Source organism: Balaenoptera borealis (genome assembly GCF_965194805.1).
Source record: "Balaenoptera borealis genome assembly, contig: HAP1_SCAFFOLD_362, whole genome shotgun sequence".
In the NCBI taxonomy this organism is placed as follows: domain Eukaryota; kingdom Metazoa; phylum Chordata; class Mammalia; order Artiodactyla; family Balaenopteridae; genus Balaenoptera; species Balaenoptera borealis.
Genome location: NW_028123831.1, coordinates 72,062 through 99,949, shown reverse-complemented (window position 1 = coordinate 99,949; position 27,888 = coordinate 72,062). Strand labels below are relative to the sequence as shown.

Genomic DNA, 27,888 nt, shown 5'->3' with positions numbered 1-27,888 from the left:
TAGCAGTGGTCTTGCAGACATTACTACACTGGCGGAGGATATTCACCTTCCCCAGCTCTTTAATCCTTTGAAAGATCTTGATCAATCCCAAGGTCCCAACGTGATCAAAGCTAAAGACACCAGAGCCATTAAGGTGAATCAGGTGCAGGAAAAGCCAAGTGTCATAAAGGTTCCCTCTGATCAACCCAGGAAGAACAAACAGAAAGCCTCTGAGCCTATCAGTGGCGCTCCCAAGGCCAAAATCCAGCCAAAGAATCCAGAGTGCCTGTTAGGGGGAGAAGTGGTTACATGCCACGCTGCAGTCAGTGACAGGGCTCCTGTGAACACGGCCAAGCACTCTCAAGGCAAACCTCAGAAAGCTGCATCCAGAAAGATCAGCAAAACTAAGAGCCACGGGCAGGAAAAGACCAAAAGGACCAGAGGGAGAAACAAGGCTGAGGAGAACAAGCAGTCAGGGAACAAAGTCAAGGCAGAAGAGAAGCCAGCAATCCCCCACACGAAGCGAAAGGAACACCAAACTGAGCTTCTCCAACAGAGCTTTCAAAAGCCTCGAACCTCCCTTGGCGTGCGCATGCTGGAGTCTGTGAAGGTTCTTCATGCGCTGGGGAAGAAGAATGAGACGAAAACTGGGCTCTCTTCCTGTCGGCTCTTGGGAAAGTCAAGCAACCCCAAAGACCCCCAGCCACCCCCAGCTATCCAGCCATGGCGGCATACCCCACGTGAGGGGAAGGGTCCTGAGAAAACGCAAGTCCAAGCCCAGAAACCAGACAGCAGTGCTGAAACAGAGTGTCCGTCTCCAGCCCAGTATGAGCGGCCTCCTCCTGGGAAGGTCAAGTTGATACCTCTGCCTTTTTCTGCCTGGGACAAGCCTCAAGCTCGACCCGCTCCTCGGAGGCCACAGTCTCTGGCCTCACATCGGCCTGCTGGGGCTTACCGTGCCCAGCCTGGTTCTACTGACTCAGCTCAACCTGCTGCAGCCAATTCATCCCAGCCAGCTCCTGCCTCTTTGCCAGGCCCCGCCAAACCAGCTCAGCCAACTGTGACCAACCCAACCCAACCGGCTTGGACCAACCATACCCAGCCTCGTGTCCCTCAGTCTGCTGCTCCTAGGCCTGCACCCTCCAAAACTTCATCTGGCGCTCCTCTCCAGCGGGAGCCTGTTCCCCCTGCTGTGAATAAGCGCCAGTCCCCACCCAAGCTCCAAACCCAATTTCTACTCCAAGACTTCAGCAAGCAACGAGTTCCATGGAGGGAACCCAACGTGCCTGAGCCAGTCATGTCAAAGCCCATCGAACAAGAGCAGAGGCCAGAGCGAGAGGCCATGAAGAGGCGGGCTCAACAACAACGGGAGAATGCTGCCAGATACACCTCTTCGGGCAAGCTGCAATTTTTCACCGAGAGGGAAAACGAAATGGAAATTGCCGACTACTACGGATACGTCAAGTGAGAGCTGCTAGGATTCTTGGTGCCACCTTGGCTACCAGCTGTTCTTCCATACACAGGTAAGACAGGTATAGAACTGAGTAAGTAAATGGAATACAATTAATAGACGAGTAACAAACCTTTCGAATTTTCAGATGCTGCTAACTGGGGCGTGAGAAAGGAAGGACTGAAAGTTGGATGGGAGAATGAAGGAAAGGGGTAAAAACTGAGCAAAGAGGAAGGAACTTGGCCCAGGGCTAGGAAGGCCAAAAGAGACGTATGGATTTAGGAAAGGAAGCAGGAGCGAGGATGAAATGGCAGAAGTAAAAAGCAGGGTCAGAGGTCTGGGTTGAAAGAACACAATTGGAGTAGAGTTGAAGGTGACAGAAGATGAGTCTAGGTTTACTAGGAGAAATAGAAAAAGTCTCTCGGGGACGCTGGCCTTAAGTCTCACAACCACCAGATAGGTATTTCAGAAAACAAGAGGTTCAGGACACATCTCTGAAAGGTCTGAGTTGCCTTATTCAGGTGTGACTGTAGTGGGGGAATAGGGAAATCTACCAGAGAAGTGGCTAGGGCTCAGAGTTATCCTAGGGGCAGCTGACGACAGGGGCAGAGCCAAGGGAACTGCTGGATCAGGAGGCCCACGAACAAAGCAGGGGCATAGCCGCCTGTCACTTCCCTGCCAGGAAGGAAGCCAGGTATATTACTGTAACCAAGGCACACTGGGGTCTTTACTGTATGGAGAACTTGGCTCCTGCCCGCAATCCTACGGCTCGGCGTCATACACAGGAAGTCGGGCCTCTGGGCAACCAGAAATGGGAATGGGACTGAAGGAGATTCAGCCCACAAATATCCGACCACCAGCTTCCACCTCTGCAGTCTGCCACCCTGTGTCTGCTCAACGCATCACAGAAACAAGTTTTCAAGGTGAGTATAACAAACGCCAGAGAAAGTTGAAGAATGAGGTCGGCACTCAAAAATGGGGTCAAATCGACAGCTGGGAAGGGGTGTAGAGGCAGGTAGAATTTAGATCCTGAGCCTTTAATAACCACTACCTTCGCTCAGTGCCCTCTGTTTTTAGACTCTCTATGAGAACACCTAGGGCTTCCCTGGTGGCGCCGTGGTTAAGAATCCGCCTGCCAATGCAATGCGGGGGACACGGGTTCGAGCCCTGGTCTGCGAAGATCCCACATGCCGTGCAGCAACTAAGCGCATGTGCCACAACGACGGAGCCTGCATTCTAGAGCCCGTGAGCCTCAACTACCGAAGCCCACGTGCCTACAGCCCATGCTCCGCAACAAAGAGAAGCCACCGCGATGAGAAGCCCGCACACCGCAACCAAGAGTAGCCCCCGCTAGCCGCCAACTAGAGAAAGCCCGTGCACAGCAATGAGAGACCCAGTGCAGCCAAAAAAATAAATACGTAGAATAAATAAGTTCAAACAGTAAATAAATACATAAACATAAATTACAAAAAAAAGAACACCTAATGCAGGTGGGAAGGTGGGAGGGCCACTGTAGAGGTCATCTATGCTACATGTACAAGAACCCCGAGAGCACACCAATCGGTACCACACTTTTCACTGCTGTAGCCGATCGTTCCCCCTGTACTGCCACACTGTAGCACTCCCTTCCCTCATCTACTGCTATAGTCTCTTCGGAAGGTGTTTCAGAACTCTTGTTATGAGAGTGCCAGTTGAACTGTCCTCACTTCCTTCATTTATACCAGGATTGAAGACCTTGTGGTCCGAGATCCTGTCCAGAGAGCAAGCAGGCTAAGACTCTGTCTTTGTTGATGTATTTCATCAGCAAGGGCTCTACCCCCTCTCCTAGTTCATGGTGTGACGTGTTCTTGGCCTCTCGGGAAAGTGGGGAGAATGGAAAGGACCCTATATGAGAATGCTAGGCTTTGTAAAACATTTCAGGTTTTTAAAAATAAGACTCATTTTGTATTGGACTTATAACAGTCCTATGAAATACAAAGCGAGCCGAGAATCAGCGACAGGAAAGGCTCACCAGTAAGAATTACAACAGTCACCGCTTACCTCGTAGCATAGGGCACTGTCCATGATCCTTAAGAAGAGTTAGTAGAAATGCCTTGCCCATCTTGCCCCTGAACCCCTTGAAAGGTACACGACTGCTGTGTTGGTGTTTAGGGGGAGCATCTCACTTACCAGGGACTGACTTCTCCCTTGATCCCTTTGTAGGGATGGAGACCTCCCCCCTGGTGATGAAAAATTCCCTGGGATTGCAACCTCCAAGCCAGACGTTTTGTGTGACACAAAGTCAAGAACTCCCCAAGTCCTGCAGTAGCAGAAACAGCCACATACTTGAGAGTAACCCACCATCTGAACTTGGGGACATTTCAGTGACAGCTCCAGTCCAGAGTGCCAGGCGTCTCCTGGCCCTGCCTCCAGCTCCAAGCCAGGGACAAATAGAGAGTAAGCACGTGGATGATATCAAAACCAAGCTTTCAAAGCCTCTGGATGCCTACCAGATCCCAACAGAGAACCAAGATCCTCCACTACTCCCTTTAGGAATCCCTGATATTCACCAGCCGCTGGCCTGCACCGATCCCCTCAGCCAAGAGGAGCAGCCTGGTTCTGAAAATGCTGATCTGGGAGAGAACAGCCGGAGTCGTCAGGACCTAGGGACACTTGAAAATGGGATTGAACCTAGCAGTGGTCTTGCAGACATTACTACACTGGCGGAGGATATTCACCTTCCCCAGCTCTTTAATCCTTTGAAAGATCTTGATCAATCCCAAGGTCCCAACGTGATCAAAGCTAAAGACACCAGAGCCATTAAGGTGAATCAGGTGCAGGAAAAGCCAAGTGTCATAAAGGTTCCCTCTGATCAACCCAGGAAGAACAAACAGAAAGCCTCTGAGCCTATCAGTGGCGCTCCCAAGGCCAAAATCCAGCCAAAGAATCCAGAGTGCCTGTTAGGGGGAGAAGTGGTTACATGCCACGCTGCAGTCAGTGACAGGGCTCCTGTGAACACGGCCAAGCACTCTCAAGGCAAACCTCAGAAAGCTGCATCCAGAAAGATCAGCAAAACTAAGAGCCACGGGCAGGAAAAGACCAAAAGGACCAGAGGGAGAAACAAGGCTGAGGAGAACAAGCAGTCAGGGAACAAAGTCAAGGCAGAAGAGAAGCCAGCAATCCCCCACACGAAGCGAAAGGAACACCAAACTGAGCTTCTCCAACAGAGCTTTCAAAAGCCTCGAACCTCCCTTGGCGTGCGCATGCTGGAGTCTGTGAAGGTTCTTCATGCGCTGGGGAAGAAGAATGAGACGAAAACTGGGCTCTCTTCCTGTCGGCTCTTGGGAAAGTCAAGCAACCCCAAAGACCCCCAGCCACCCCCAGCTATCCAGCCATGGCGGCATACCCCACGTGAGGGGAAGGGTCCTGAGAAAACGCAAGTCCAAGCCCAGAAACCAGACAGCAGTGCTGAAACAGAGTGTCCGTCTCCAGCCCAGTATGAGCGGCCTCCTCCTGGGAAGGTCAAGTTGATACCTCTGCCTTTTTCTGCCTGGGACAAGCCTCAAGCTCGACCCGCTCCTCGGAGGCCACAGTCTCTGGCCTCACATCGGCCTGCTGGGGCTTACCGTGCCCAGCCTGGTTCTACTGACTCAGCTCAACCTGCTGCAGCCAATTCATCCCAGCCAGCTCCTGCCTCTTTGCCAGGCCCCGCCAAACCAGCTCAGCCAACTGTGACCAACCCAACCCAACCGGCTTGGACCAACCATACCCAGCCTCGTGTCCCTCAGTCTGCTGCTCCTAGGCCTGCACCCTCCAAAACTTCATCTGGCGCTCCTCTCCAGCGGGAGCCTGTTCCCCCTGCTGTGAATAAGCGCCAGTCCCCACCCAAGCTCCAAACCCAATTTCTACTCCAAGACTTCAGCAAGCAACGAGTTCCATGGAGGGAACCCAACGTGCCTGAGCCAGTCATGTCAAAGCCCATCGAACAAGAGCAGAGGCCAGAGCGAGAGGCCATGAAGAGGCGGGCTCAACAACAACGGGAGAATGCTGCCAGATACACCTCTTCGGGCAAGCTGCAATTTTTCACCGAGAGGGAAAACGAAATGGAAATTGCCGACTACTACGGATACGTCAAGTGAGAGCTGCTAGGATTCTTGGTGCCACCTTGGCTACCAGCTGTTCTTCCATACACAGGTAAGACAGGTATAGAACTGAGTAAGTAAATGGAATACAATTAATAGACGAGTAACAAACCTTTCGAATTTTCAGATGCTGCTAACTGGGGCGTGAGAAAGGAAGGACTGAAAGTTGGATGGGAGAATGAAGGAAAGGGGTAAAAACTGAGCAAAGAGGAAGGAACTTGGCCCAGGGCTAGGAAGGCCAAAAGAGACGTATGGATTTAGGAAAGGAAGCAGGAGCGAGGATGAAATGGCAGAAGTAAAAAGCAGGGTCAGAGGTCTGGGTTGAAAGAACACAATTGGAGTAGAGTTGAAGGTGACAGAAGATGAGTCTAGGTTTACTAGGAGAAATAGAAAAAGTCTCTCGGGGACGCTGGCCTTAAGTCTCACAACCACCAGATAGGTATTTCAGAAAACAAGAGGTTCAGGACACATCTCTGAAAGGTCTGAGTTGCCTTATTCAGGTGTGACTGTAGTGGGGGAATAGGGAAATCTACCAGAGAAGTGGCTAGGGCTCAGAGTTATCCTAGGGGCAGCTGACGACAGGGGCAGAGCCAAGGGAACTGCTGGATCAGGAGGCCCACGAACAAAGCAGGGGCATAGCCGCCTGTCACTTCCCTGCCAGGAAGGAAGCCAGGTATATTACTGTAACCAAGGCACACTGGGGTCTTTACTGTATGGAGAACTTGGCTCCTGCCCGCAATCCTACGGCTCGGCGTCACACACAGGAAGTAGGGCCTCTGGGCAACCAGAAATGGGAATGGGACTGAAGGAGATTCAGCCCACAAATATCCGACCACCAGCTTCCACCTCTGCAGTCTGCCACCCTGTGTCTGCTCAACGCATCACAGAAACAAGTTTTCAAGGTGAGTATACAGACGGCAGAGAAAAGTTGAACAATGAGGTCAGCATTCAAAAATGGGGTCAAATCGACAGCTGGGAAGGGGTGTAGAGACAGGTAGAATTTAGATCCTGAGCCTTTAATAACCACTACCTTCTCTCAGTGCTCTCTGTTTTTAGACTCTATATGAGAACACCTAGGGCTTCCCTGGTGGCGCCTGCCAATGCAGGGGACACGGGTTCGAGCCCTGGTCTGCGAAGATCCCACATGCCGTGCAGCAACTAAGCGCATGTGCCACGACGACGGAGCCTGCATTCTAGAGCCCGTGAGCCTCAACTACCGAAGCCCACGTGCCTACAGCCCATGCTCCGCAACAAGAGAAGCCACCGCGATGAGATGCCCGCACACCGCAACCGAGAGTAGCCCCCGCTAGCCGCCAACTAGAGAAAGCCCGTGCACAGCAATGAGAGACCCAGTGCAGCCAAAAACATAAATACGTAGAATAAATAAGTTCAAACAGTAAATAAATACATAAACATAAATTACAAAAAAAAAGAACACCTAATGCAGGTGGGAAGGTGGGAGGGCCACCGTAGAGGTCATCTATGCTACATGTACAAGAACCCCGAGAGCACACCAATCGGTACCACACTTTTCACTGCTGTAGCCGATCGTTCCCCCTGTACTGCCACACTGTAGCACTCCCTTCCCTCATCTACTGCTATAGTCTCTTCGGAAGGTGTTTCAGAACTCTTGTTATGAGAGTGCCAGTTGAACTGTCCTCACTTCCTTCATTTATACCAGGATTGAAGACCTTGTGGTCCGAGATCCTGTCCAGAGAGCAAGCAGGCTAAGGCTCTGTCTTTGTTGATGTATTTCATCAGAAAGGGCTCTACCCCCTCTCCTAGTTCATGGTGTGAAGTGTTCTTGGCCTCTCGGGAAAGTGGGGAGAATGGAAAGGACCCTATATGAGAATGCTAGGCTCTGTAAAACATTTCAGGTTTTTAAAAATAAGACTCATTTTGTATTGGACTGACAACAGTCCTATGAAATACAAAGAAGGCCGAGAATCAGTGACAGGAAAGGATCACCAGTAAGAACTACAGCAGTCACCGCTTACCTCGTAGCATAGGGCACTGTCCGTGATCCTTAAGAAGAGTTAGTAGAAATGCCTTGCCCATCTTGCCCCTGAACCCCTTGAAAGGTACACGACTGCTGTGTTGGTGTTTAGGGGGAGCATCTCACTTACCAGGGACTGACTTCTCCCTTGATTCCTCTGTAGTGATGGAGACTTCCCCGCTGATGAAAAATTCCCTGGGATTGCAACCTCCAAGCCAGACAGCTTTCCTATGGAATGACAGAGAACTTGTCAAGGTGAAACACCAGTCTGCGGGAGAAAGGGAGGAAGAGAATGATGGAAATCGTTTCTGGGAAACTATTTTTACATTATGTGTTGTTTGTTCCCGGTAAATAAACTGAAATCTTCTTAACAGTACAACAAAATCTAAACCACTAAAGCCAACAATACAGGAGTATAACGTTCGAAAAAAATTTCTTTGGCTGCGCAGCATGTGGGATCTTAGCTCCCCAACCAGGGATTGAACCCACGCCTGCTGCATTGGAAGCGCAGAGTCTTCACCACGGGACCACCGGGGAAGTCCCAGGACTATCACTTTTAAAGGAGAAGGTACAAACCCCTCGGTTCTATGAACTGGAGATTTTTAGTAAGAAGTCAATATATTTGTTGTTAGGCACATTTTATGTTAGGCTGTCTCCCTGCACAGGATGCAGGCGCCTTGAGAATGGAAGTCATATCCCTCTATAGTACGTCCCTCTTCTTTCTGCTTTGCAGTTTGCTGCTCCACTTGTTCAACCCCACCTAGTAATAACCTATACTTCCCTTGTTCCTGTTTTCCCATCTGGAAAACAGACAAAAGGCAACCAAACAACGCAAAGGTCTCAACAAATAAGGGATATCCAAAACCAGAGATGGCCAGAACTTCTGTACCCCTGATGAAATAGTCCTCATACAAAACCTGATAATCAAATTCCTTAATGCTAGGAATCACAGTGAAAAATAGTATCTGAACTGACTTCTGTCAGATGAGTGAGAACTAAGGTTAATTCAGTGTATCTGAAGCATAGAAAGTGAGGGCAAAAGTGGCACAAGATGGGGCTAGAGAAGCAGAGAGGATTCTAGACCACGCAGAGTCTTAAAGGCCAACAGTGTGTTTTCTATTCTCAAAACAATGCTTGTGAGCGATGTTTATGAGCAACGTTCCAACTTGCTTTGAAGGTTTCTTGTGTGAAGAGTGGATTGGAAGGAAACAAGATATATGGACACCAGTTAGGACCTAATCGCAACAGACAGGCAAGTTCAGTATTAGGAAGTTGAGGAAGAGCTGGCTGACAGATTCCAAAGAAATTCAGGAGATGAACTGAAGCGGGCTTAATGGGGTAGGAGATGGAGGAAAGGAAGGTCTTAGGGAATTCAAGGGTTTACTGCACACATGAGCAAAGTCTCAAAATTAATCATTTGAACGTACAGAGGCGGATCTCCCAAATGACACCGGTTAGGAAGCAACGGTACGCCCTTTAGAATTCCTAGAGACAACACAAATCAACTGTTTCGATGGAAAATTCGGCGGGACTCTTGATTTCCATGGGAATACAGAGAAAAGAGACACTGATCTGGCTTGCAGGTATATTTAGGAAGCTGTTAGCCGGACATCACCTACTAGTATCATGTAAGTAGGCCGTCCGAAGTAGGAAGCTTAGGGGAAAAACCTGGAGGAAAACTTAAAAGCTTAAGCCACACCTCTACACTACACCACCTTTCACAATTTCTTCTCAGATAAGCATCATCCCCATCAGTGAAGAAACTCGTTCGTACCTCATAATAGGAAAAACAGGCCTAAAGATTCAATGTGTGTCTTGGGAGGTCCCATCTATGCGATATCTTCCTGGGACCAGAAAAGGCCCCAGGAAGATCCATCTCTGCACCCCTGAAAGCTTACCACCAAGGAAAATGACTAGGTCCATAGATTTCCTCCCTCAAACCAGCTTACCTCACACATAGATCATTAGCAACTCCGCCCTTACTCACATTATCACAGTCACAAGAGTGGTTAGGGAGAAAAGCACTAACCAGGGGAACTAAAACAGAGGCAATCCAGGCCAAGCTGGGCTGGTGGCAGATATCTTGCTCCTTACGCTCGGGTGCATAATGCGACTCACCACAGTGCCTTTTTCACAGACCCTTTTGAACGTTTCTCCACAGAATCCAACAGCTCAAGTTAGTTCATGACGCTTCAAGGTCAACAATCGTCAAGAGAAAAACATGCAATATGTCTTACAATGTTGGATTCCTTACAAACAGGACAAGGAGATAACCATGTAGACAAAACCAGAGCATTTGAAAACATCTGTATTCTACAAACACACCAGTGAATGCTATAAATAAGGTACTATGACATAAAACAAAATGAAAACTAGATGTGAGACTCTTCTCTTCAGTGTACAGACTTCATGGCAGTTGCTGCACACTATCTAGCTACTTAGATCTTTAACTCTCTGTTCTGTTAATACCAAATGAGGCCCAAGTGTGTCAACCTGTTTCCCACAGAAACCAAAAAGTCTACATGCATCTCTTTTCTCCTGTGCCCTTTCACCTTACCTGCTCCCAATTCTCCACCAACGTCCTCCTCTTTCTCTAATTATTCTCCTCTTCATTTTGCTTGGCCTTGCCCCCAAGCATGCAAGACAGAGAGTCCTAGAGGTCCAAGATTCTAGAGTGGCTGTTTGCAAGGCGGAGGAGATTACAGTAACTGCCACACTGTATATACTTCTGTGCAAAGAAAAAGGGACAGTGTTCAGAATGTCTCTCACATATAACAAGAGCTGGAGATGGCAGGATACCTGTGTGGCCCAAGGAACTAGAGCTAGCAAATTATGGGCCAAACAATTGCAACCAAAGGCTGGAAGAGGAAAGGTCTGCAACCAGCTCTGTCTCCTAGCTCTCTGGTATTTGCTGCCAACGGGCAGAGTCTATTTCGTGAAGCATCAAGCACTGAAAAGAAGACTCCTGCTGCTGGAAGGTGACAGGAAGTAACGTCCAATGCAAGATCAAGGCTTGTCCTCGAAGCAATGCCCATAATGGAAGAAAAAAAAAAAAGAGAAAGCGGAAGAGAAATGTTAAGTCGCAAGTCCAACCTGGCCCCCAGCCTAGCCCAGCCCAAGGAAGGTAGGAGTCAAGGAGAAGAAACTGAAAGAGAAGAGCCTTGGACCACAACATTCTCCACAAGGTACACTCAAGAAACTTCACCCTACTCTTGAACCAAGTTACAAAGAGAGCTTCTTAATCCCTACTTTGGCTCCTTAAAAGCTGCTATCAGTTCACTCATTAGACACATCTGATTTCAGAACAACTGTAATAGTTCAAACTAGATGGCTCTTTCCTTCCTAAGGATTATTAATTAAAGAAGATCTATATAGCTCTAAGTATATGATACATAAAATAGAATACTCTGTAGAATATAAGTAACTCTTAGTTCAGTGTATTAATGAACGTCTGTAAGAAATGTGGCAATGATTTCCCTAATGGAAGAGCCTGGGGGAGGTAAATCTGTCTTCTAGGATTTCCTCCTCCCCAAAGCTCAGAAACTCAGGTGTTGTTTTAGCTCTCCTACACTCTCTTCACCCAAGCCCGCCTTCCTGTTGGGGATCGGACCTCCCTATTGGCTCTCTCATACCTTTCAACTGCCTGCTTTGTGACATCACTCTCCTCCCAAACCTACTACCACTTGGTAGAGCCTTGGGGTTTCCGTGGAGCTGTTTGGACCAGTAACCAGTGACCTCTGTACTGGACACGTGCGCCGTTCAGCTGCAGCCACTCAGACATCCTCTAGTGTTGTCTCCTCATCCCTTGTACCTGCAGTGGATGCTTCCTCTTCTCTGACCATGTCAGGTAAGAAAAGAAACTTTGGAAAGTTTTGCGTTCGATTTCTTTTGCCCCTAAATTGAGTAGGAGATTCAAAATAGCATGGAATAATGAGGGAAAGTATTGAACTACAAGTCTGGAGACCTAATTTCACTTTTGACTTTGACGTTTACTATCTGTGTGACTTTGGACAAATCACTGGCTGTCTCACAAAGCCTGTTGCTTTCCTTAACTGTTACGTTAGGATACCACGTTGGGTTGATCACTCTGATCCCCTTCTTTTCCAGTATTGAGCCTTAAAGGGTACCCATGTAGAAAACGAAATCAGACACTTCTCAAGAGTGTTTCAACAGAAACATAGAAAAGCCAGGGGACATAGAAAACTAGCAATATATACCAAGATGTTTCATCTCTAATGGTCTCCCTCCACTAGGATTTCGACTAGTTGAAAAGAGAGAATAGGGAGAGAGGATGGAGAGTACTGGGCTCTACAGGGAGGCACAGAGTCGAGCGTAAGGAAGTTTAGGATGGTTTTCATTAGCACAGGCCAACAGGCACCAAGAGATGGGAGAAAATGTAAGAATGAAGAGGGAAAGCATAGAGGAGCTCTCAAGAAAAACGGAGTTTGCAATGGAATGCTGATGGGAACCAAAGATTTTCAATTAAAGCAGAAACAGCACAGAGGGAAACCTGCTCAGAGCAGGGCAAAACCAAGTTGATGGTAGCAAACCCTTACATTAACAGACTTAAGAAGGAAAGTAAGGCCAGAACAGGGGATCACCGGGAAAGGCAGCTTATCAGAAAAGTCATACTCCGTTTTCTTTCTTTTATTGCCTCTCTGAATACAGTTGGCCACTTGACAGTTTTGAATATAAACATTTTAGAAATACGTTTTAGAAATGATGCCTCCTATAAACAAGCAACCACAGTGGTTATCTAGGGGGCTGCTTTTCAGTGTTTTATTCTTTCTAATTTTTAAACTAGGTAGACATTTCACCAATTCAACATTTTAAGTGATATCTTCTAAATTGAATCAGAAGGACTATTTTCCTTGGTGTGATATGTAGGTTCTAAGGCAAGGCTGCTTTTCATTTTTACAGTTATTTCCTTCCTAACACAGAGAGCACATTGATCAACAGCCATCGTTCGCTTGTAGAGCTTAGCTACCGAAGAAGAAGAAGAAAAAGTCAAGCCCCACATCTCTAATTCCCCCCCCCACTTAGGGAATTCCCTGGCGGTCCAGTGCTTAGGACTCGGTGCTTTCACGGCCAGGGCCACGCGGCGCGGCCAAAGAAACAAAACAAACAAACATCCACGTTTATCGAAAACCATATTGTGGAGTCCTGTGGATTTTCTTACATTTGAAAATCTTTTTTAATTGGATTCTAGGCATGATGGTTTTTTGAGGTTTTGGGATGCCATCTTCTTGGATGCTGAAGATGATTCTAATCTAAGTTCTAGGATAAATCCAAAAACCTTCCTGATACATTTTAAGCTTCCTTTCTGCTTATTATATAAGCTATATTCATTGAAATATATATTTCTCCTAGGCTTAATACCTCTTACTTGCTGGGTAAAAATATGAAGGAGCACAATAATGAAACTCTTTTACACTTATTATTTTGCTGTCTGCTTCGTACCGGTTTTCATTGAAATACTTGTCTATATGTGTTGTGGCTACCTATACATGCACATTTATTGCATTCTGTTGCTTGTTATGCATTTTTTACTGACATACCTTCTCTGTCTGTATGCATTGGCTAGGAATTCATTCACCTCTATCACCTCCATCGTGTTTTCTGGTTAATAGTATTCACTAAAATAGAGTGGGCAAAATTCACTTTCATAATATTGCATGGATGGTACAGAATGCCATTTGTTAGTAAATTCATTAGGCTTCGATACTTGCCACATACCCCAGTTTTCATTAATATCTATGGATTTCTTTTTCGTTAACGTAATATGCTTGTCATGATTTTTCTTTGTCTTTCTAGAACTTATTGTATCTTCCTCCATATAAATCATACGCAATAGATCAGCTTATTCATCTATTAATTATTACTGCTATTATTATTGGTGGTGGTGTTATAACCACTTTATAGGTGAAGAATCTGAAGTAATCAGATAACTTTTCCCTTTCCAAAAGCACTTAAGAAATCCACTTTCGGGTAATCATTTTGAGGTAGGATGAGAAACCGGGCTTGAAGAGGGCAAAAATGACTCTTTCAATTCACCAGTTGGACTGAGCTGTACGTCACCTCTAGGTAATAGCGTGGGAACTGCACAAGCAAAGGGAGACACCGAAGACGACAATGGTAATAGCCGTACTGTTTTCTAATGGACAAAAAAAATGCCTATATTATAAGTTCTATTTCTCCTGCTTTCTGGCAGTATCATGCTCAGAGTGGAGTCCTGGCAAGGAAGTCAGGATACTTAGGTTCTGAAACCTGGTAATGATACTAACATAATGAGAGAACTTGAACAAGTCAACCCGACCTCTCTGAGCCTCAGTTTCCTTACTCACGAAATGAGACTGAGAACATCGAAGTTCTCTAAGGGCCTCCTAGTTCTAAAATGCTTCCAGTCTAGGAAATAGCATAGAAGTCAATACGAGTGCAGGCTGAAGGGAAAGACAGGGCAGGAAGAAGGTTGCTTCCAGCCTAGAGAACAATCTCTGAACCACACCACTTGGCTCTTCTGCCCGTCTGTGCCCAAGATGGGAGCACAGGCAGTTAATAGAGAAGAGTGGAAAACTGCTCAGTCCTTACAGCCATCATCAACTGTCTGATTTTGGGTTTCTCAGGAAGTAGTGATAGTAGAGGTGTCCTGATAGCAAGAACCTTCAGATGATGCCGTTCCTCAAACGTAGTGAGAATTTCTCAACCTCCCTGAGTTTTTCATGACCCTCTTGTTCTTACAGAAAATTTCCAACATCCATCTCTACTTGGAACTCTAAATTCTCTGCAGCATTCTCCTCCTGTGGTGAGCAATGCAACTTCCCTAACACGAAGTGTCTGCAACTTCTCCAGAGTCTCTGCCCCTGCCGTCAGTTCGGCATCGGCTACTGGTACCCCTTTCCAGACACTCATGGGTAGTGCCTACCTTTACCAACATTCTAGCACGACTATGTTATCTGGAGTTACTGACCACAGCCAGATCTCCACTTCAGCTGCTTCCTATCCAGGTGTTCTTGAGTGGGACATCACAGCAAGCACTGAAAAGAATTCTTCTTCACTCGGAGACTTTACTCTGGCACTCACTGACCGCCACACAGCTGCCTCCTCCATGTTTCTGGCAGCCCAGGATGATAAAACTTCAGACGCCAAGAACATGGTCCCTCTACATCCATCGCTTTCTGCCAGCCTTGCTCAGGGAACACCATCTCAGATTCCAAATCAGGGGCAGAGCCGCCTGCCACTTCCCTGCCAGGAAGGGAGCCAGGTATATTACTATAACCAAGGCACACTGGGGTCTTTACTGTATGGAGAACTTGGCTCCTGCCCGCAATCCTACGGCTCGGCGTCATACACAGGAAGTCGGGCCTCTGGGCAACCAGAAATGGGAATGGGACCGAAGGAGATTCAGCCCACAAATATCCGACCACCAGCTTCCACCTCTGCAGTCTGCCACCCTGTGTCTGCTCAACGCATCACAGAAACAAGTTTTCAAGGTGAGTATAACAAACGCCAGAGAAAGTTGAAGAATGAGGTCGGCATTCAAAAATGGGGTCAAATCGACAGCTGGGAAGGGGTGTAGAGGCAGGTAGAATTCAGATCCTGAGCCTTTAATAACCACTACCTTCGCTCAGTGCCCTCTGTTTTTAGACTCTCTATGAGAACACCTAGGGCTTCCCTGGTGGCGCCGTGGTTAAGAATCCGCCTGCCAATGCAATGCGGGGGACACGGGTTCGAGCCCTGGTCTGCGAAGATCCCACATGCCGTGCAGCAACTAAGCGCATGTGCCACAACGACGGAGCCTGCATTCTAGAGCCCGTGAGCCTCTACTACCGAAGCCCACGTGCCTACAACCCATGCTCCGCAACAAAGAGAAGCCACCGCGATGAGAAGCCCGCACACCGCAACCAAGAGTAGCCCCCGCTAGCCGCCAACTAGAGAAAGCCCGTGCACAGCAATGAGAGACCCAGTGCAGCCAAAAAAATAAATACGTAGAATAAATAAGTTCAAACAGTAAATAAATACATAAACATAAATTACAAAAAAAAGAACACCTAATGCAGGTGGGAAGGTGGGAGGGCCACTGTAGAGGTCATCTATGCTACATGTACAAGAACCCCGAGAGCACACCAATCGGTACCACACTTTTCACTGCTGTAGCCGATCGTTCCCCCTGTACTGCCACACTGTAGCACTCCCTTCCCTCATCTACTGCTACAGTCTCTTCGGAAGGTGTTTCAGAACTCTTGTTATGAGAGTGCCAGTTGAACTGTCCTCACTTCCTTCATTTATACCAGGATTGAAGACCTTGTGGTCCGAGATCCTGTCCAGAGAGCAAGCAGGCTAAGACTCTGTCTTTGTTGATGTATTTCATCAGCAAGGGCTCTACCCCCTCTCCTAGTTCATGGTGTGACGTGTTCTTGGCCTCTCGGGAAAGTGGGGAGAATGGAAAGGACCCTATATGAGAATGCTAGGCTTTGTAAAACATTTCAGGTTTTTAAAAATAAGACTCATTTTGTATTGGACTTATAACAGTCCTATGAAATACAAAGCGAGCCGAGAATCAGCGACAGGAAAGGCTCACCAGTAAGAATTACAACAGTCACCGCTTACCTCGTAGCATAGGGCACTGTCCATGATCCTTAAGAAGAGTTAGTAGAAATGCCTTGCCCATCTTGCCCCTGAACCCCTTGAAAGGTACACGACTGCTGTGTTGGTGTTTAGGGGGAGCATCTCACTTACCAGGGACTGACTTCTCCCTTGATCCCTTTGTAGGGATGGAGACCTCCCCCCTGGTGATGAAAAATTCCCTGGGATTGCAACCTCCAAGCCAGACGTTTTGTGTGACACAAAGTCAAGAACTCCCCAAGTCCTGCAGTAGCAGAAACAGCCACATACTTGAGAGTAACCCACCATCTGAACTTGGGGACATTTCAGTGACAGCTCCAGTCCAGAGTGCCAGGCGTCTCCTGGCCCTGCCTCCAGCTCCAAGCCAGGGACAAATAGAGAGTAAGCACGTGGATGATATCAAAACCAAGCTTTCAAAGCCTCTGGATGCCTACCAGATCCCAACAGAGAACCAAGATCCTCCACTACTCCCTTTAGGAATCCCTGATATTCACCAGCCGCTGGCCTGCACCGATCCCCTCAGCCAAGAGGAGCAGCCTGGTTCTGAAAATGCTGATCTGGGAGAGAACAGCCGGAGTCGTCAGGACCTAGGGACACTTGAAAATGGGATTGAACCTAGCAGTGGTCTTGCAGACATTACTACACTGGCGGAGGATATTCACCTTCCCCAGCTCTTTAATCCTTTGAAAGATCTTGATCAATCCCAAGGTCCCAACGTGATCAAAGCTAAAGACACCAGAGCCATTAAGGTGAATCAGGTGCAGGAAAAGCCAAGTGTCATAAAGGTTCCCTCTGATCAACCCAGGAAGAACAAACAGAAAGCCTCTGAGCCTATCAGTGGCGCTCCCAAGGCCAAAATCCAGCCAAAGAATCCAGAGTGCCTGTTAGGGGGAGAAGTGGTTACATGCCACGCTGCAGTCAGTGACAGGGCTCCTGTGAACACGGCCAAGCACTCTCAAGGCAAACCTCAGAAAGCTGCATCCAGAAAGATCAGCAAAACTAAGAGCCACGGGCAGGAAAAGACCAAAAGGACCAGAGGGAGAAACAAGGCTGAGGAGAACAAGCAGTCAGGGAACAAAGTCAAGGCAGAAGAGAAGCCAGCAATCCCCCACACGAAGCGAAAGGAACACCAAACTGAGCTTCTCCAACAGAGCTTTCAAAAGCCTCGAACCTCCCTTGGCGTGCGCATGCTGGAGTCTGTGAAGGTTCTTCATGCGCTGGGGAAGAAGAATGAGACGAAAACTGGGCTCTCTTCCTGTCGGCTCTTGGGAAAGTCAAGCAACCCCAAAGACCCCCAGCCACCCCCAGCTATCCAGCCATGGCGGCATACCCCACGTGAGGGGAAGGGTCCTGAGAAAACGCAAGTCCAAGCCCAGAAACCAGACAGCAGTGCTGAAACAGAGTGTCCGTCTCCAGCCCAGTATGAGCGGCCTCCTCCTGGGAAGGTCAAGTTGATACCTCTGCCTTTTTCTGCCTGGGACAAGCCTCAAGCTCGACCCGCTCCTCGGAGGCCACAGTCTCTGGCCTCACATCGGCCTGCTGGGGCTTACCGTGCCCAGCCTGGTTCTACTGACTCAGCTCAACCTGCTGCAGCCAATTCATCCCAGCCAGCTCCTGCCTCTTTGCCAGGCCCCGCCAAACCAGCTCAGCCAACTGTGACCAACCCAACCCAACCGGCTTGGACCAACCATACCCAGCCTCGTGTCCCTCAGTCTGCTGCTCCTAGGCCTGCACCCTCCAAAACTTCATCTGGCGCTCCTCTCCAGCGGGAGCCTGTTCCCCCTGCTGTGAATAAGCGCCAGTCCCCACCCAAGCTCCAAACCCACTTTCTACTCCAAGACTTCAGCAAGCAACGAGTTCCATGGAGGGAACCCAACGTGCCTGAGCCAGTCATGTCAAAGCCCATCGAACAAGAGCAGAGGCCAGAGCGAGAGGCCATGAAGAGGCGGGCTCAACAACAACGGGAGAATGCTGCCAGATACACCTCTTCGGGCAAGCTGCAATTTTTCACCGAGAGGGAAAACGAAATGGAAATTGCCGACTACTACGGATACGTCAAGTGAGAGCTGCTAGGATTCTTGGTGCCACCTTGGCTACCAGCTGTTCTTCCATACACAGGTAAGACAGGTATAGAACTGAGTAAGTAAATGGAATACAATTAATAGACGAGTAACAAACCTTTCGAATTTTCAGATGCTGCTAACTGGGGCGTGAGAAAGGAAGGACTGAAAGTTGGATGGGAGAATGAAGGAAAGGGGTAAAAACTGAGCAAAGAGGAAGGAACTTGGCCCAGGGCTAGGAAGGCCAAAAGAGACGTATGGATTTAGGAAAGGAAGCAGGAGCGAGGATGAAATGGCAGAAGTAAAAAGCAGGGTCAGAGGTCTGGGTTGAAAGAACACAATTGGAGTAGAGTTGAAGGTGACAGAAGATGAGTCTAGGTTTACTAGGAGAAATAGAAAAAGTCTCTCGGGGACGCTGGCCTTAAGTCTCACAACCACCAGATAGGTATTTCAGAAAACAAGAGGTTCAGGACACATCTCTGAAAGGTCTGAGTTGCCTTATTCAGGTGTGACTGTAGTGGGGGAATAGGGAAATCTACCAGAGAAGTGGCTAGGGCTCAGAGTTATCCTAGGGGCAGCTGACGACAGGGGCAGAGCCAAGGGAACTGCTGGATCAGGAGGCCCACGAACAAAGCAGGGGCATAGCCGCCTGTCACTTCCCTGCCAGGAAGGAAGCCAGGTATATTACTATAACCAAGGCACACTGGGGTCTTTACTGTATGGAGAACTTGGCTCCTGCCCGCAATCCTACGGCTCGGCGTCACACACAGGAAGTAGGGCCTCTGGGCAACCAGAAATGGGAATGGGACTGAAGGAGATTCAGCCCACAAATATCCGACCACCAGCTTCCACCTCTGCAATCTGCCACCCTGTGTCTGCTCAACGCATCACAGAAACAAGTTTTCAAGGTGAGTATACAGACGGCAGAGAAAAGTTGAACAATGAGGTCAGCATTCAAAAATGGGGTCAAATCGACAGCTGGGAAGGGGTGTAGAGACAGGTAGAATTTAGATCCTGAGCCTTTAATAACCACTACCTTCTCTCAGTGCTCTCTGTTTTTAGACTCTATATGAGAACACCTAGGGCTTCCCTGGTGGCGCCTGCCAATGCAGGGGACACGGGTTCGAGCCCTGGTCTGCGAAGATCCCACATGCCGTGCAGCAACTAAGCGCATGTGCCACGACGACGGAGCCTGCATTCTAGAGCCCGTGAGCCTCAACTACCGAAGCCCACGTGCCTAGAGCCCATGCTCCGCAACAAGAGAAGCCACCGCGATGAGATGCCCGCACACCGCAACCGAGAGTAGCCCCCGCTAGCCGCCAACTAGAGAAAGCCCGTGCACAGCAATGAGAGACCCAGTGCAGCCAAAAACATAAATACGTAGAATAAATAAGTTCAAACAGTAAATAAATACATAAACATAAATTACAAAAAAAAAGAACACCTAATGCAGGTGGGAAGGTGGGAGGGCCACTGTAGAGGTCATCTATGCTACATGTACAAGAACCCCGAGAGCACACCAATCGGTACCACACTTTTCACTGCTGTAGCCGATCATTCCCCCTGTACTGCCACACTGTAGCACTCCCTTCCCTCATCTACTGCTATAGTCTCTTTGGAAGGTGTTTCCGAACTCTTGTTATCAGAGTGCCAGTTGAACTGTCCTCACTTCCTTCATTTATACCAGGATTGAAGACCTTGTGGTCCGAGATCCTGTCCAGAGAGCAAGCAGGCTAAGGCTCTGTCTTTGTTGATGTATTTCATCAGAAAGGGCTCTACCCCCTCTCCTAGTTCATGGTGTGAAGTGTTCTTGGCCTCTCGGGAAAGTGGGGAGAATGGAAAGGACCCTATATGAGAATGCTAGGCTCTGTAAAACATTTCAGGTTTTTAAAAATAAGACTCATTTTGTATTGGACTGACAACAGTCCTATGAAATACAAAGAAGGCCGAGAATCAGTGACAGGAAAGGATCACCAGTAAGAACTACAGCAGTCACCGCTTACCTCGTAGCATAGGGCACTGTCCGTGATCCTTAAGAAGAGTTAGTAGAAATGCCTTGCCCATCTTGCCCCTGAACCCCTTGAAAGGTACACGACTGCTGTGTTGGTGTTTAGGGGGAGCATCTCACTTACCAGGGACTGACTTCTCCCTTGATTCCTCTGTAGTGATGGAGACTTCCCCGCTGATGAAAAATTCCCTGGGATTGCAACCTCCAAGCCAGACAGCTTTCCTATGGAATGACAGAGAACTTGTCAAGGTGAAACACCAGTCTGCGGGAGAAAGGGAGGAAGAGAATGATGGAAATCGTTTCTGGGAAACTATTTTTACATTATGTGTTGTTTGTTCCCGGTAAATAAACTGAAATCTTCTTAACAGTACAACAAAATCTAAACCACTAAAGCCAACAATACAGGAGTATAACGTTCGACAAAAATTTCTTTGGCTGCGCAGCATGTGGGATCTTAGCTCCCCAACCAGGGATTGAACCCACGCCTGCTGCATTGGAAGCGCAGAGTCTTCACCACGGGACCACCGGGGAAGTCCCAGGACTATCACTTTTAAAGGAGAAGGTACAAACCCCTCGGTTCTATGAACTGGAGATTTTTAGTAAGAAGTCAATATATTTGTTGTTAGGCACATTTTATGTTAGGCTGTCTCCCTGCACAGGATGCAGGCGCCTTGAGAATGGAAGTCATATCCCTCTATAGTACGTCCCTCTTCTTTCTGCTTTGCAGTTTGCTGCTCCACTTGTTCAACCCCACCTAGTAATAACCTATACTTCCCTTGTTCCTGTTTTCCCATCTGGAAAACAGACAAAAGGCAACCAAACAACGCAAAGGTCTCAACAAATAAGGGATATCCAAAACCAGAGATGGCCAGAACTTCTGTACCCCTGATGAAATAGTCCTCATACAAAACCTGATAATCAAATTCCTTAATGCTAGGAATCACAGTGAAAAATAGTATCTGAACTGACTTCTGTCAGATGAGTGAGAACTAAGGTTAATTCAGTGTATCTGAAGCATAGAAAGTGAGGGCAAAAGTGGCACAAGATGGGGCTAGAGAAGCAGAGAGGATTCTAGACCACGCAGAGTCTTAAAGGCCAACAGTGTGTTTTCTATTCTCAAAACAATGTTTGTGAGCGATGTTTATGAGCAACGTTCCAACTTGCTTTGAAGGTCTCTTGTGTGAAGAGTGGATTGGAAGGAAACAAGATATATGGACACTAGTTAGGACCTAATCGCAACAGACAGGCAAGTTCAGTATTAGGAAGTTGAGGAAGAGCTGGCTGACAGATTCCAAAGAAATTCAGGAGATGAACTGAAGCGGGCTTAATGGGGTAGGAGATGGAGGAAAGGAAGGTCTTAGGGAATTCAAGGGTTTACTGCACACATGAGCAAAGTCTCAAAATTAATCATTTGAACGTACAGAGGCAGATCTCCCAAATGACACCGGTTAGGAAGCAACGGTACGCCCTTTAGAATTCCTAGAGACAACACAAATCAACTGTTTCGATGGAAAATTCGGCGGGACTCTTGATTTCCATGGGAATACAGAGAAAAGAGACACTGATCTGGCTTGCAGGTATATTTAGGAAGCTGTTAGCCGGACATCACCTACTAGTATCATGTAAGTAGGCCGTCCGAAGTAGGAAGCTTAGGGGAAAAACCTGGAGGAAAACTTAAAAGCTTAAGCCACACCTCTACACTACACCACCTTTCACAATTTCTTCTCAGATAAGCATCATCCCCATCAGTGAAGAAACTCGTACCTCATAATAGGAAAAACAGGCCTAAAGATTCAATGTGTGTCTTGGGAGGTCCCATCTATGCGATATCTTCCTGGGACCAGAAAAGGCCCCAGGAAGATCAATCTCTGCACCCCTGAAAGCTTACCACCAAGGAAAATGACTAGGTCCATAGATTTCCTCCCTCAAACCAGCTTACCTCACACATAGATCATTAGCAACTCCGCCCTTACTCACATTATCACAGTCACAAGAGTGGTTAGGGAGAAAAGCACTAACCAGGGGAACTAAAACAGAGGCAATCCAGGCCAAGCTGGGCTGGTGGCAGATATCTGCTCCTTACGCTCGGGTGCATAATGCGACTCACCACAGTGCCTTTTTCACAGACCCTTTTGAACGTTTCTCCACAGAATCCAACAGCTCAAGTTAGTTCATGACGCTTCAAGGTCAACAATCGTCAAGAGAAAAACATGCAATATGTCTTACAATGTTGGATTCCTTACAAACAGGACAAGGAGATAACCATGTAGACAAAACCAGAGCATTTGAAAACATCTGTATTCTACAAACACACCAGTGAATGCTATAAATAAGGTACTATGACATAAAACAAAATGAAAACTAGATGTGAGACTGTTCTCTTCAGTGTACAGACTTCATGGCAGTTGCTGCACACTATCTAGCTACTTAGATCTTTAACTCTCTGTTCTGTTAATACCAAATGAGGCCCAAGTGTGTCAACCTGTTTCCCACAGAAACCAAAAAGTCTACATGCATCTCTTTTCTCCTGTGCCCTTTCACCTTACCTGCTCCCAATTCTCCACCAACGTCCTCCTCTTTCTCTAATTATTCTCCTCTTCATTTTGCTTGGCCTTGCCCCCAAGCATGCAAGACAGAGAGTCCTAGAGGTCCAAGATTCTAGAGTGGCTGTTTGCAAGGCGGAGGAGATTACAGTAACTGCCACACTGTATATACTTCTGTGCAAAGAAAAAGGGACAGTGTTCAGAATGTCTCTCACATATAACAAGAGCTGGAGATGGCAGGATACCTGTGTGGCCCAAGGAACTAGAGCTAGCAAATTATGGGCCAAACAATTGCAACCAAAGGCTGGAAGAGGAAAGGTCTGCAACCAGCTCTGTCTCCTAGCTCTCTGGTATTTGCTGCCAACGGGCAGAGTCTATTTCGTGAAGCATCAAGCACTGAAAAGAAGACTCCTGCTGCTGGAAGTTGACAGGAAGTAACGTCCAATGCAAGATCAAGGCTTGTCCTCGAAGCAATGCCCATAATGGAAGAAAAAAAAAAAAGAGAAAGCGGAAGAGAAACGTTAAGTCGCAAGTCCAACCTGGCCCCCAGCCTAGCCCAGCCCAAGGAAGGTAGGAGTCAAGGAGAAGAAACTAAAAGAGAAGAGCCTTGGACCACAACATTCTCCACAAGGTACACTCAACAAACTTCACCCTACTCTTGAACCAAGTTACAAAAAGAGCTTCTTAATCCCTACTTTGGCTCCTTAAAAGCTGCTATCAGTTCACTCATTAGACACATATGATTTCAGAACAACTGTAATAGTTCAAACTAGATGGCTCTTTCCTTCCTAAGGATTATTAATTAAAGAAGATCTATATAGCTCTAAGTATATGATACATAAAATAGAATACTCTGTAGAATATAAGTAACTCTTAGTTCAGTGTATTAATGAACGTCTGTAAGAAATGTTGCAATGATTTCCCTAATGGAAGAGCCTGGGGGAGGTAAATCTGTCTTCTAGGATTTCCTCCCCAGAGCTCAGAAACTCAGGTGTTGTTTTAGCTCTCCTACACTCTCTTCACCCAAGCCCGCCTTCCTGTTGGGGATCGGACCTCCCTATTGGCTCTCTCATACCTTTCAACTGCCTGCTTTGTGACATCACTCTCCTACCAAACCTACTACCACTTGGTAGAGTCTTGGGGTTTCCGTGGAGCTGTTTGGACCAGTAACCAGTGACCTCTGTACTGGACACGTGCGCCGTTCAGCTGCAGCCACTCGGACATCCTCTAGTGTTGTCTCCTCATCCCTGGTACCTGCAGTGGATGCTTCCTCTTCTCTGACCATGTCAGGTAAGAAAAGAAACTTTGGAAAGTTTTGCGTTCGATTTCTTTTGCCCCTAAATTGAGTAGGAGATTCAAAATAGCATGGAATAATGAGGGAAAGTATTGAACTACACGTCTGGAGACCTAATTTCAGTTTTGACTTTGACGTTTACTATCTGTGTGACTTTGGACAAATCACTGGCTGTCTCACAAAGCCTGTTGCTTTCCTTAACTGTTACGTTAGGATACCACGTTGGGTTGATCACTCTGATCCCCTTCTTTTCCAGTATTGAGCCTTAAAGGGTACCCATGTAGAAAACGAAATCAGACACTTCACAAGAGTGTTTCAACAGAAACATAGAAAAGCCAGGGGACATAGAAAACTAGCAATATATACCAAGATGTTTCATCTCTAATGGTCTCCCTCCACTAGGATTTCGACTAGTTGAAAAGAGAGAATAGGGAGAGAGGATGGAGAGTACTGGGCTCTACAGGGAGGCACAGAGTCGAGCGTAAGGAAGTTTAGGATGGTTTTCATTAGCACAGGCCAACAGGCACCAAGAGATGGGAGAAAATGTAAGAATGAAGAGGGAAAGCATAGAGGAGCTCTCAAGAAAAACGGAGTTTGCAATGGAATGCTGATGGGAACCAAAGATTTTCAATTAAAGCAGAAACAGCACAGAGGGAAACCTGCTCAGAGCAGGGCAAAACCAAGTTGATGGTAGCAAACCCTTACATTAACAGACTAAGAAGGAAAGTAAGGCCAGAACAGGGGATCACCAGGAAAGGCAGCTTATCAGAAAAGTCATACTCCGTTTTCTTTCTTTTATTGCCTCTCTGAATACAGTTGGCCACTTGACAGTTTTGAATATAAACATTTTAGAAATACGTTTTAGAAATGATGCCTCCTATAAACAAGCAACCACAGTGGTTATCTAGGGGGCTGCTTTTCAGTGTTTTATTCTTTCTAATTTTTAAACTAGGTAGACATTTCACCAATTCAACATTTTAAGTGATATCTTCTAAATTGAATCAGAAGGACTATTTTCCTTGGTGTGATATGTAGGTTCTAAGGCAAGGCTGCTTTTCATTTTTACAGTTATTTCCTTCCTAACACAGAGAGCACATTGATCAACAGCCATCGTTCGCTTGTAGATCTTAGCTACCGAAGAAGAAGAAGAAGAAGAAGAAAAAGTCAAGCCCCACATCTCTAATTCCCCCCACTTAGGGAATTCCCTGGCGGTCCAGTGCTTAGGACTCGGTGCTTTCACGGCCAGGGCCACGCGGCGCGGCCAAAGAAACAAAACAAACAAACATCCACGTTTATCGAAAACCATATTGTGGAGTCCTGTGGATTTTCTTACATTTGAAAATCTTTTTTAATTGGATTCTAGGCATGATGGTTTTTTGAGGTTTTGGGATGCCATCTTCTTGGATGCTGAAGATGATTCTAATCTAAGTTCTAGGATAAATCCAAAAACCTTCCTGATACATTTTAAGCTTCCTTTCTGCTTATTATATAAGCTATATTCATTGAAATATATATTTCTCCTAGGCTTAATACCTCTTACTTGCTGGGTAAAAATATGAAGGAGCACAATAATGAAACTCTTTTACACTTATTATTTTGCTGTCTGCTTCGTACCGGTTTTCATTGAAATACTTGTCTATATGTGTTGTGGCTACCTATACATGCACATTTATTGCATTCTGTTGCTTGTTATGCATTTTTTACTGACATACCTTCTCTGTCTGTATGCATTGGCTAGGAATTCATTCACCTCTATCACCTCCATCGTGTCTTCTGGTTAATAGTATTCACTAAAATAGAGTGGGCAAAATTCACTTTCATAATATTGCATGGATAGTACAGAATGCCATTTGTTAGTAAATTCATTAGGCTTCGATACTTGCCACATACCCCAGTTTTCATTAATATCTATGGATTTCTTTTTCGTTAACGTAATATGCTTGTCATGATTTTTCTTTGTCTTTCTAGAACTTATTGTATCTTCCTCCATATAAATCATACGCAATAGATCAGCTTATTCATCTATTAATTATTACTGCTATTATTATTGGTGGTGGTGTTATAACCACTTTATAGGTGAGGAATCTGAAGTAATCAGATAACTTTTCCCTTTCCAAAAGCACTTAAGAAATCCACTTTCGGGTAATCATTTTGAGGTAGGATGAGAAACCAGGCTTGAAGAGGGCAAAAATGACTCTTTCAATTCACCAGTTGGACTGAGCTGTACGTCACCTCTAGGTAATAGCGTGGGAACTGCACAAGCAAAGGGAGACACTGAAGACGACCATGGTAATAGCCGTACTGTTTTCTAATGGACAAAAAAAATGCCTATATTATAAGTTCTATTTCTCCTGCTTTCTGGCAGTATCATGCTCAGAGTGGAGTCCTGGCAAGGAAGTCAGGATACTTAGGTTCTGAAACCTGGTAATGATACTAACATAATGAGAGAACTTGAACAAGTCAACCCGACCTCTCTGAGCCTCAGTTTCCTTACTCACGAAATGAGACTGAGAACATCGAAGTTCTCTAAGGGCCTCCTAGTTCTAAAATGCTTCCAGTCTAGGAAATAGCATAGAAGTCAATACGAGTGCAGGCTGAAGGGAAAGACAGGGCAGGGAGAAGGTTGCTTCCAGCCTAGAGAACAATCTCTGAACCACACCACTTGGCTCTTCTGCCCGTCTGTGCCCAAGATGGGAGCACAGGCAGTTAATAGAGAAGAGTGGAAAACTGCTCAGTCCTTACAGCCATCATTAACTGTCTGATTTTGGGTTTCTCAGGAAGTAGTGATAGTAGAGGTGTCCTGATAGCAAGAACCTTCAGATGATGCCGTTCCTCAAACGTAGTGAGAATTTCTCAACCTCCCTGAGTTTTTCATGACCCTCTTGTTCTTACAGAAAATTTCCAACATCCATCTCTACTTGGAACTCTAAATTCTCTGCAGCATTCTCCTCCTGTGGTGAGCAATGCAACTTCCCTAACACGAAGTGTCTGCAACTTCTCCAGAGTCTCTGCCCCTGCCGTCAGTTCGGCATCGGCTACCGGTACCCCTTTCCAGACACTCATGGGTAGTGCCTACCTTTACCAACATTCTAGCACGACTATGTTATCTGGAGTTACTGACCACAGCCAGATCTCCACTTCAGCTGCTTCCTATCCAGGTGTTCTTGAGTGGGACATCACAGCAAGCACTGAAAAGAATTCTTCTTCACTCGGAGACTTTACTCTGGCACTCACTGACCGCCACACAGCTGCCTCCTCCATGTTTCTGGCAGCCCAGTATGATAAAACTTCAGACGCCAAGAACATGGTCCCTCTACATCCATCGCTTTCTGCCAGCCTTGCTCAGGGAACACCATCTCAGATTCCAAATCAGGGGCAGAGCCGCCTGTCACTTCCCTGCCAGGACGGAAGCCAGGTATATTACTATAACCAAGGCACACTGGGGTCTTTACTGTATGGAGAACTTGGCTCCTGCCCGCAATCCTACGGCTCGGCGTCATACACAGGAAGTCGGGCCTCTGGGCAACCAGAAATGGGAATGGGACTGAAGGAGATTCAGCCCACAAATATCCGACCACCAGCTTCCACCTCTGCAGTCTGCCACCCTGTGTCTGCTCAACGCATCACAGAAACAAGTTTTCAAGGTGAGTATAACAAACGCCAGAGAAAGTTGAAGAATGAGGTCGGCACTCAAAAATGGGGTCAAATCGACAGCTGGGAAGGGGTGTAGAGGCAGGTAGAATTTAGATCCTGAGCCTTTAATAACCACTACCTTCGCTCAGTGCCCTCTGTTTTTAGACTCTCTATGAGAACAC

At 46.9% G+C, this 27,888-nt stretch overlaps 1 protein-coding gene across 1 annotated transcript in view; it reads left to right on the top strand.

Annotated features, from left to right (window-relative positions):
- The window catches only part of LOC309621375 (uncharacterized protein), a gene marked incomplete at its 5' end in the record, with an annotated part of 93,407 nt that overhangs the window by 20,759 nt on the left and 44,760 nt on the right, over positions 1-27,888 (top strand). Inside the window, 2 exons of the mRNA XM_082408886.1 lie at positions 11,278-11,393; positions 26,968-27,659. Of these exons, the coding sequence (XP_082265012.1) occupies positions 11,278-11,393; positions 26,968-27,659 (808 nt within the window). The remainder of the gene's footprint in view (positions 1-11,277; positions 11,394-26,967; positions 27,660-27,888) is intronic.